Here is an 11498-nt window from a genome sequence, read left to right on the forward strand (position 1 = left end):
GTTGATTTGTTAGTATTTTTTATTCCACCAACTGATAGATGCTTTATGTCTATCCTGTAGAGTTTTTCTGTTACCACTTTTTATAAGTAACCCCAGAAAATATCTCATTGAAACTTAATTTTTTTTATATGGGTCAAGCAGTCGCCACCTTGGCGATTTGTCCTTACGTATCTGGTCACACTTAAGAGCCCTCGACCCCTCTATTACCGAGTTATTGCCCTTTGTTAAAATTTCATGTCCAGAGATTACATCTCTAATGTCGTTTCATCTAGGATAATGAAACTTGGGTGTATAGATTGATCATACTAAGATAATGTGCATTGTATTAAATTCAGTGCCTTTGACCCCTGGATTACAGTTATTGACCTCTTAAAGTTTCTTATATGGAGCATAAATTTGCTTGCATTGGAATTAGGAAAACGAACTTGGGTTTCACAAATTGATCATGCTAGGAGGATTTGCAGTGTACAAAATTCAGGATTCACAACCCCTTAAATACCGAGTTATTGCTCTTTGTTTAAATTTCTTGTCCTAAGCATAAACTCGGCATTTACATTGATCATAAAAAGACAATGTGCAGTGTGTAAATGTTTGGGCATGCAAACCCTTCCTTACAGAGTGACTGCCCTTTGTTAAAATGTTATGTATAACGGCCTGCATTTAAACTTTGAACATGACCAGGTTGAGTACATTCTTATTGTGCTTGCTATATTTTGAGCTTCATCAGCAGCTATTAGTAGCCATTTTGGTTTTTGATGTAGGAAGTTTGTTGTTAATTTTAAATAATAATTAATGATATTGAACTTTATTAGACAGTATGAGTCCTTATTTTGGATTTTGTTACCGATAGTTTTAAATAGCTAGAAAATGGATCATCATAAAACATTAGTATAGCTCGTAATTGTTAAGGATAACATGGTACTCATTAATCCAAGATGGGCACAAATTACCATTTGGGGTTTTTGATGGTCGTTATGTCTATCTCAAATGTAAGCTTTACACCATCTTGAAAAACATTAAATCTTCTCAAATTCCATTGCTGCCATTGACTTGAAAATTGATGGCGGGTGCTTAGTGAAATTCAGTTGAAACTTCTAACACTTAAATGTTAGGACGCTTTACATAGTAATTTTACAACAAATAAATCAAATCTCAGTATCGGTAAAAATATTTATTTTTCCTCTACAAAACTCATCCTGTAAAATTTCTTCCATTAGACCACACTTATACATTGTCCAGGAACATTGGGAGACACCATCACAATGAAAGACTTGTTCAGACATCAAATTATTATCTGTCCTCAAGACCTAACTTATCTTAATTTGTTGATCAGGAGTAGTAAATGAAAAATGATAACATGTTGCTTGCATACGATACATTATAAACTAAAGCAGACATGGAGAATACCTCAAGAAGTTGCAATTAAAAAAAAAAAAGAAAAAAATTTGAATCAGATTTAGGAAACAAGAATGTTTATTTATTACTGATAAAATTTAAGAGATGAAATGAAACCAGAATTCACAAATCAAATAACTGGATTGTTTCTACAGTTATCTTTGTCATTTTGACTTCTGACATTGGAAGTTTTTGACTGGAACTGATGAAACCTAACTCTAAAATTAAGATGTTAAAGTGATCAAAGAGACATGAGAATGACAATTTTGGAACACCATATTATTTTAAGATTTTTATAATACTGAAATGGTGACAACACTCAGTGTAAAGCTGTGAAAACTTTACAGCTGAAAATGATTTTGGTCTAAAGCAAAATTTAAATGCATCTTTAATACTTACCACAGGAACAAGCCTATTTGATTTCTGATAGAAACAAATAGAACTTAATGAAAATTAGTATTTTATTATAAAAAAACTGTTTGTATACATCTATTATTTTGCATGTAATATTGTTTAAAAATCCTTTTGGCATATACCTGTGGTATTATACATCTAACCTTTCTGTTTTGTATGATGATGAACTGGGTTTTATGTTTTGTGCTGTTGCAGCCCTATATCTGACCATCTTTTACTATACAAAGTGAATCACATGTTCCGTGGTGGTGTATAGACTTAGGATTAAAGGAGAAAAGAACCAACAAAAGATACAAATATAAACCATCATGATATCAATCACACATACATTCACAGAAACATTCGACACATTTCAAAATCAATCAAAATCCATACAAACTGCAGGAAGGTGATCAATATTTATATACAGCGATGTTGATAAAGGATCAATTAGATGTTGTGACAAATCCCTTGTCATATAACTGAATTGTCTTTCATATCGGTATCCACTTGCTGTTGAAATCAATCTAATGTCTTTGATTTCCAGACCTGGGTGTGATGAATAACCACAGCAACAAGTGCTGTCGGTACCTTAGTTAGATGTTGTCTAGTCACACTAACACAAATTTACACTGTTCCAAGCACTCCCGTCACTGTTTGGTGTCCAGGGAGGTATGGGTTTTATTCATGCTGGCATTGCATACAATATTACAACCAACGAACTACTTGTGCACAGTGTCTGTGGTCCTTGCATCTTGAATGAATGGCTGGTTTGGATGTAAAGTCGGCGTGATTCTCCAATATCAGAGAGCACACAATTTATCTTCCATGAAGATGATCACAAAATGCTACAACTGTAAACCAGACTATGGCGCTGTGGGACGCTGGTTTTCTTTAATCCAGGGGTGTTCCAGTACTTTTTCTAGAGTAATTCGCTGACTGGGGTCATGTTTCAACATCTGAAAGCACAAGACACAAGAACGACATCTCATCAGTAGTCCACATTACATTAGTACTGACCATAACAACAGCAAATAATTCAAGACAGAGAGTATTAAAATCATATTTTTCACTCTTAAATATTGAAATCCCAATACCTCAAGTGACAGCTCATGAAATTCATAAACAATTGATTTGTCATTGGTCATAAATAGGAGTTATAAACAGCTACGAAGCAAATTTGTGTACCATTATAACTATCAAGTGAAATTCTTATTAAACTGTGAGATTTTACAGCTATGATTGATCTATTTCAAGAGACTTACGTGCAAATCAAAAGATATTACTGACAGTCTTAGACCAAACATCAATTTATCAAATCAACCAAGTAGATTTTTAAAAGAGAGTCGAAAATGATGTTTAGGCCTTTTAACACAGCTGAAACCTTAATCAGATTGTCTTTTAGAGTTGGGTAAATATCTTACCGAACTGATCAGGTTTCTAGCTGGAGGAGATACATATGGTGGGAATTGAAGATCCACTTTTGTTATCCGTCTGTATGTGTCAGAGTTAGTCTCTGCCTCAAATGGAGGCTTTCCCACAAGGAACTCGTAACATAGCACACCAAGGCTCCACAGATCCACCTTCTCGTCGTGAAGTTTGCCTTCGATCATTTCTGGCGGTAGGTAATCTAAGGTGCCACATAATGTGGTCCTCCTGAAGAAATAAGAAACATTTGTCAGTATAATCTTATCTTAAAATAAAAACAGATTCTACATATTAGGCATTCTGAAAATAAATAGCAAGCACTCACTGTGTGCTGTAACCACTATAGCCTTAGGTTACATGATGTGCAACAGCTTGAACTAAGTAAATATTTCTTTTATTTGGAAAAACATTCCTTGTATTTTATCGATATTCATTACCTTGAAATTTTATATAATGATTTGTGGGTAAAGAACTGGTATTGAATTTGATTTTTACTTATTTGAAGTTATACAAATTGTTTTCAGTTTCATCATTAGTGAATTCAGGATTTCTTCTTAACATTCTATTAAAATATGATGCAAGATTTATCAATATAATTCAATCACTCTTTGTTGACCCCAAACTCCCATCAGGAAGTTTCCTAAAGCTTACTGCGCCAATCATTTAAATACTCCTTGACCCTTCAAAAGTGTATTACTTCTGAACCATTCAAAATCTTATTACTTCCCTACCTTTTACATAAGCTCATTGCTCCCACCCCTCAAAATTTGTAGCATCCCTTCTTTAAAAGCTCACAGCACCTAAACCTCTAAAACCTCCCTTACTTGTTACTTCTTCACCCTTCGAAAGCTTATTGCTCTCCCATCTCTTAAAACCTTTTAACTGCCTCCTACCTTTTAGAGTATATTGGTAATGGTTAAGTTCCTTCACTGGGTTTGAACAGATTTATACAGAAATCAACGACGTCCAGCACTTTGTGGTATCAGGTCTCAGGACATTTCCAAGACCTTCCAGGGGCAGTGATCTTGTTATGAACTGAAGTAGGGACAAAACTGTGAACTGACCAGTTCAGACTGGCCTTTTTACTTGCCTGGATGAAGGAGCATGGACTGACCAGCCAAAGTCAGCTATTTTGAGGTCCCCTGTGAGTCCGAGGAGGAGGTTTTCTGGTTTGATATCTCGGTGGATGACCTTTTTACTGTGACAATACAGCAATGCACTGGTCATCTGGTACATGTACTAAGGAAAAACAAATAAATGAAGAAATTTTTAAGTGTGATACAAATTAAACTGCACAATGGCCATTTACCTTTATTTAAAATACCAAGGGAAAACTCTTCTAAAATTTGTCATGTGAATGCACCATTCTATAAAACATAATCACAAGTAGATATGACTAAACCTAGAAATTTTCGGAAAAAAGTCAACAGCCTGAGAAAAATCTGCAAATAGATCAAAATGGAGCAAAATATGAAAGGCCAAATTCCCAAAGTAAACTACTGTTGCATGTCCTGGTGATAAAGTCTGAAATTTCATGTTCAAGCCAAGAGACATTTGTTTGATTGATAACTCATAAGTAAATAGTTTTACATGCCAGAAATATCTGTATGTAACAAACATATCCATATTCAGTATACCTAGTGCTGGAAGCTATCAACCTCCACACCGTAGAACGGTGGAGTCACTCCCTATCAGATATACATGGATAAAGCTCGAAATATCTATGACAGCGAGCACCACGCTGATGATGGAGGGCGATGAACAGACTACTGACGACAACCCATGGCGAATCCAGGGTCTCTGGCTAGCAGTGCTCTGGGGCACGCTCAACGGATCTGGGGAAACTGGTTAGGGACAGAAGAGATGTCACAGACTCAGTAGCATGTTTCTCACTTAGTCAGTACACACTGGGCACCACAAAAAAATATGTCCATACATTTTTTTTTATTTTAAGCATTTAGTCTGTACATGATTCACCGATTTTACTTACTGTAGCTGTTCGCTTCTCATCAAATCTTGTGTTCTTCATCAGCTCCTTGTAAAGCTCGCCCTTGGGTGCATACTCCAGGACCAAGTAGACACGGGTTTTGTCATGAAAGTATTGAAATAATCGCAGGATGTGGGGATGGCTGCAATTTTCGGAAATTGACAAAATAACATAACATTACTTTGAAAACAGAAACATGACAAATTAATCCTTTTTTTTCTGTGCAAAAAACATAATCATTTGTTTTTGAGACTAAACTTTGTTAAATGAGGCAATGAAGATTATAACTGGTTCATCTGTAACCTTGAAAAAGACCTAAGTTATAGATCTCAGTGATGTTTTATCCGTGCATACACATTTTGTAAATTGTAGAATAATGTTTTGTCTTGAATGCTGCCTCTTATTAAGAAAAGAAAATTGCATGACAAACTTCATTTCTCCCATTTGAAATTAAACAGTGATAAACATTTCAATCCATTAGATAATTACAAAGGCTCTAAAAGCTGTGCAGAAATTGGAAACAAGCCCTTGTAAGGCAAAGAATTCATTCTGCTGTAAAGGTAGCTAGATGAGAATGGAACAAGGGACAAGAGCACAAGATAGAACAATAAACATCTGTCTCATGCCAAAGAAATATTCATGATATGTATAGAAAAGGATACAAATATGGAAATGGTAATAATAATTCAAACTGTCAAGAGGGAAAACAGTGTTATATCAATTAAAGATAGAGAGACAGGTGAAAACAAAGAAATCTCTTGACAAGATTTGAATACTGAAAGGTACACAATCAAACTGCTGTTCACGAGAACAAAATCTCATGTGATTTTAAAGCCTACCAAGATTCAAAGAAATTGGTTAAAATGGACGGTTATACAGCCTACCAAGTTTGAACTGATAAAAAAAAACTGAGGAAGGAGATCTCTATACAAAATTTAAATGCTTGAAAAAACAGGTGCAATGACTCCTGTAAAGGGAAACATAACTTCATATCAGGGTGATTACGATGAAGTTTGAATAAAATTGGTTGAAAACTGAGCAAAGAAATCCCCGGATAAGAGCAACATAATGAAAACAACATGGAGCAGTAACTCTTCCAAAGTCAAATCAAGCAGTCATTCATGAAAACACAACCTTAAGTCACGATGGATAAGCTGGATGAACTGAAGTTTAAGATGGACAGACGGAAAATGTCAAACCACAATACGTTAAAATATTTGGTAATTTTTTTTATCCCAACTAGAATCAAACCATTGTGATAATACAGGACCCTGTAAAATGAGCATGAAAAACATGCTCTGTTAACTGAGTTAGAGATCAACCCACACCAACCTTTTAGCCGAGTGACCAAGACACTTTTAACTCTACATGTATATACTTGGTACTCCAATACCAAGCTAGTCCTTATATTAGGAACATCAGTATGTGATCTTTCTTCTTGTCTGCAGATCTAGTATTTTAAATTCTGAGTGATTTATTAAAACATATGAGGCCTCTGTGATAACCCTGGAATGTTTGTTATCAACTGAAGACATAATGTATCCTGTTTATGCCTACCTCAAATGGGACTGTATTTCTATCTCCCTTCGAAGCTGATGCTCAACACCAGCTTTCTGTAATTGTGACTTGAACAGAACCTGAAAGAGTTGCAAGATATGTACCATACAGTTGAATCATTATATTCTACGACAAAACAAGTATTTTTTGTCATTTTTTTTCAATACACTTAATCATATATAAAACAATAAGTAACCCAATAAACATGTCTGTTTTCATTGAAATGGAACTGGAATTTGTGGCAAAATTGCTGTTATACAGTGACAATACAGTGATAAATCTACACGCGAGTCTGGAGTCCAGTAAAATTTTGATGGGACTCATAGAATTTCTGAAAATATTTCAAATTCACAGTGTGGAACCCATTGTTTTTAGCAATAAAGTTAAAATGACTCATGAAAATAAATCATAGATCAAGTACTGGTTATATCCATTTAAATCTGAACCTATATTCCCATAGAAAATTCTGGAGAAAATGTTTTGGTGTACATCATCAGGCATAATTCATCATGACATCCAAGACAGGTAAAAGATTGAAAAAACAAGCTGTTGAAATTCTGATAGTTTGAATTTCAGTAAATGTTGCAGGATCGATAAAGTCATCTATTGCCTTTCTGTCAGAAGCCAAAATACAGCTTATATTTTCAGACACTGACCATTTATTGATTTATTTATTTATGGGTAAATGTATGTCCAATCCGAACTGAGATATTGAACCCAGGTCTCCTTGGAGACAATCATAGAGGCATGGAGTCACCTACCCGACCATTAAAGTATTATATTATGAAAACTTCAACCAAATATTTTCCATGCAGGCAAATTATTAATACATGTATTGATATATGCTGACACATTGGTTCTTGTATAAGTTTCTCTGGTATGTTGTACACAAATTTACTATGTTACTTGTTTTATGGTGAACAGTCTTACCTTTATTGCTACAACATATTTGGTCGATTTCTCTCTGGCCAGATATACATTCCCAAACTTTCCTTTACCTAATGGTCTTCCTATATCAAAATCCTGCAAACACCATTTTTTCCTGAAAAGCAGTAAGTATAATACTTCACATCAAAAATATCGGAAATCAAAAGTCTGAAAAATGTTTGAAAATTCATCACAGAATATTAGTACTTGGCAGTTCATACCTTTCTGGTTGTGTGCAGGTGTTTTCCTTGGCCTGTATCTCAGCTGTTGTACCTGGTTTGACTGACTGTACATCTGTGCTGCTAAAGTTGTTTACAGGTTTCAGTACTCGCCCAGGCTCTGTGGCCATTTTCAAAGACTGGTCAAAACTGCACTAGCTAACTGGACACCTAGAATATCAAGGTCATGTCTGTAAGCAACTTGCTAACAAGTATTACAATACTGCCAAAACTTTTCTTAACATGTACATTGGATACCAACGTTGAATTCTGTAATACAATTACTGGGTGGGGTGGGGGAAAGCGAACTCCCTAAAGGCATTGTCAGGAGTCTTTTTGTTTTGTTTTTTAGGCTTTTTTTCAAATAGATTTATTGTAATAAGTTTAAAGTATTCACACCAATTATTGCAGTACAATAAAAAAACAGCTTTTTGCTCCTAAATATACATATAGTTTAATCATAAGCTTATGTACACCTTGCAGTCAGTTATTGTGAAAACATGTAATTTCGTGTGACGGTGTGTTAAAAAGTACTTCATGACTTACTGCATAATAACTATTCTGATTTCAATGGATTTTTCTCCTTTGAGATGAGAAAACATTCAGGTTCCATTATATCTGACCTTATCAACATTATACTTTCTTGGCCTTGTGGTAATGTGTATAGAGGGGGGAGCAGGGTATGGCAGGCCAAGTTGTCCTTTATTCATAAATCAATATTGAACCTGTGCTTTACTAAATGATCAGATATCCAATTTCTAATGTAGTACCTTATTTACTAAATTTAATATATTATTCCATTCATTATGTAAGATGTATCTTATTAGCTTATCTTTGAGAAATTTTACTTCGTCCATTCAGTTATACTTCATAATTTCACTTCAATATTCATTTGATATTTCTCTACTGGTGACAATTTATAGGAATTCGTCAAAGAGAAATATCTGCTTTAAGTCCAGCTCTTCATGTGAATCCGAGTCGAGACAAAAAAATGAGTAGGCCTCGGCTGGTTTCACCTGTTCAACCACTGCCATACGTATTTCTCATCATCTCTTAATCAAACCAAATATAACATAATAGTTACCTTCTGATATAACCACCGAAACCTCTTATATTTTAGAGAAAAACTGCCAACGATAGGATAAATCAAGAACGATATGCTTCCATTGTTGACAACCTACCAGCGGGTGCTATTTCCCGAAGCCCTTGTTTGAAATTCGTGTCGGGGCATTTCATTGGTTGTAATATTTAGAGTCATTAAAAGACGCCGCAGTCAAATAGGATTATTTTGCACAGGCCAGCAGAATATACCGACCACAACAAAACGTAACCGATCACTACTTGTATTTTTTCCCTTATTTATTCATTTAAAGTTGACGTTACTCATTGTGACGAGGTAATATATAAACAACAAAATGCCAGAAAATGGGTAATTGTGGTGACTTCACTTTCCAAGAATTGTTCAAGTGTTATGGAGAGGAGGTAACTCGATCGAAACCGACGAGAATCGGCGACAAGTTCCTGATATTTTTCTGTATGGGCAGCGAATACTAAGGACAATAAGTTTTTACCTATAGATTGAATATACATGGATTTTATACCGTTCTTCCGAAAGGATAAGCAAAACCAAATAATATGTCAATCAAGGTTAAAGAAATATTCTAACAAGTTTACGTTATTACAGCCATTCCAGAATAATTGACCCACTTAGAAGAGGTTGAAACTACCTTGTGTCGCAGTGTCGACAAAATAAATATTTTACAACAACTTTCCTGTTCCTACAATTTGTTCTAGGTATTGTCTGACAAAATTAATTACCTTGTTCACAACTAACACTTATATTTTTCAGAAGCGGATGGCATTATATTATAGTAAATAGACAATAATAAACGATTTTGCAATGTCGCTTTAGTTGTCTTTGATATTGACAGTTGAAGCTCACACAATGTTGTGGCGAGGTATGTATAAATCAAGTACTGTTTCGGTTGCTAAAAATACGTTACATGACAACAAAATACTTTTTACAAGCCCTCTCTACGCTACTGTTTTTAAAACCTAATGCAACATTGTCGCCTTAGACGGTCTGACATCCGTAACGCCTAAAACTATAACCGGTGTTTCTATATTTTCTGGATTTGTTGCTAAATAACTTCACTAAAATCACTCGTTATACATCACTTACGATCGCCATTGCGTTTATTTTAAAACAGACAGACAGACAGACATTCTTTATTTCCTCTTTGCAAGAGATTATTGTCAATCAATACAAAATAAATATATTTACATTTTAAATTACATAAAGATATTTCTCACAGGCAGGGAAAAGAGAATTACATCAGTGCATCCATCTCGTTAACCATTCCTTTCAAATTAACTGCCATATTTACCATCAAAAGCTCCCATTCCGATTTATCTAATTGTACATTCGTTCGGTCTCCTAATAGAAAGTTACACTGATTTTCATCGTTTAAATTTGAAAACAGGATATAAGATTGCACCTCTATTGCATTCACCACACCGTCCATCAACACATCACGACTTTGAAACAATTTTGGACACTCTATCAAAAAGTGAAACACAATGTCAGAACTGGACTTTCCACATAATTTACAAAGTACAATGTCTTGTTCAAACATAAATGAGTACTTCATTAACTCTACTAGGTTCCACATATATTTATGCGACTTTTGTTTTCTACTTAGCTCCAGTATAGGATTAATTCCTTGATAACAATGAATGGCAGCATATCTGGACAGTTCAGTTTTTGTAGACAGCTTTTCTCTCCATAGTATATAATAGAAGTCACTAACGCACCTTTTCATAAAATGCTTCCAACATAATTTTGGCGGCAAAACCTCGTTGGTTAGAAAGTCCATAATAAAAGATTCTATATTAAACTTTTCCATGATGCTACACACATCTGGAATAAATCCTATTTGTACATCAGATAGCTCCCCAAACATGAATTGACATAATCGAATAACGAATAATGACTCCCAAATAAAGCGTATATTTCCCAAACATAGCTTATTCCAAAATAACAGTTTTTTAATTTCAACCTCACTCCATACATTAAAAGCTCCTAGACATTGCGTTGTTACAGAAGTTGATGACGTTTTAGATAGTCCGATGCACCGTCTACAGGCATACCTATACATTACCTCTAATTCTATAACAGATTTATTAGCATAATTGTTCCAATGTTCGCTTCCATATAGCATACAAGGGTAAACGATTGATTTGATAATGTTAAAACTTGTCACGGGATTGACAAGTTTGTCAAACACGTTCTGCTGATCAATATATACAACACATCGCAATGTCGCATTTAAGGGCCTGACATCCGTAACGCCTTTAAATTGAATATAAAACTACAGAGAGCAAAAGTTTTGCATATATTTGAGTTAAAGTTAAAAAAGTTTAAAAAAAAACACGAAACTGACCTGATATTATTTGTTCTGATCAGTGAAATAGAAATAACAATGCTGAAATCTGACTTCCATAACGTCTGACATCCGTAACAGAAATTTGTTGAAGCCGTATCGGGGTTCCGCCAGGGCATGTATTCCAAATAAGGGAATCGGATGTAACTG

The 11498-nt window shown here is 34.7% G+C and overlaps 1 protein-coding gene across 1 annotated transcript; it reads right to left on the bottom strand.

Annotated features, from left to right (window-relative positions):
* Window positions 1–2522: 2522 nt before the first annotated feature.
* On the bottom strand, window positions 2523–9058 carry LOC132560838 (aurora kinase A-B-like). Its single transcript, XM_060225529.1, has 8 exons — window positions 8990–9058; window positions 7909–8076; window positions 7691–7802; window positions 6761–6840; window positions 5207–5345; window positions 4307–4455; window positions 3213–3444; window positions 2523–2747 (listed from the first exon to the last, which is right to left on the bottom strand). Exons 2-8 carry the CDS (start codon window positions 8034–8036, stop codon window positions 2655–2657), a joined length of 933 nt encoding a protein of 310 aa, XP_060081512.1. The 5' UTR covers window positions 8037–8076; window positions 8990–9058; the 3' UTR covers window positions 2523–2654.
* Window positions 9059–11498: the final 2440 nt, after the last annotated feature.

The sequence above is a fragment of the Ylistrum balloti genome, unplaced genomic scaffold (genome assembly GCF_031769215.1).
Source record: "Ylistrum balloti isolate Yb309-2 unplaced genomic scaffold, AGI_CSIRO_Ybal_v1 Utg371122, whole genome shotgun sequence".
NCBI lineage: Eukaryota > Metazoa > Mollusca > Bivalvia > Pectinida > Pectinidae > Ylistrum > Ylistrum balloti.

Excerpts from the sequence above, each read along its gene's own strand:
- LOC132560838 (XM_060225529.1), bottom strand. The coding sequence starts at position 8,036 with ATGGCCACAGAGCCTGGGCGAGTACTGAAACCTGTAAACAACTTTAGC. Across the intron at positions 6,841-7,690 it reads AATATGTTGTAGCAATAAAG|GTTCTGTTCAAGTCACAATT; the intron begins GTAAGACTGTTC and ends CAACTCTTTCAG. Across the intron at positions 4,456-5,206 it reads ATGAGAAGCGAACAGCTACA|TACATGTACCAGATGACCAG; the intron begins GTAAGTAAAATC and ends GTTTTTCCTTAG.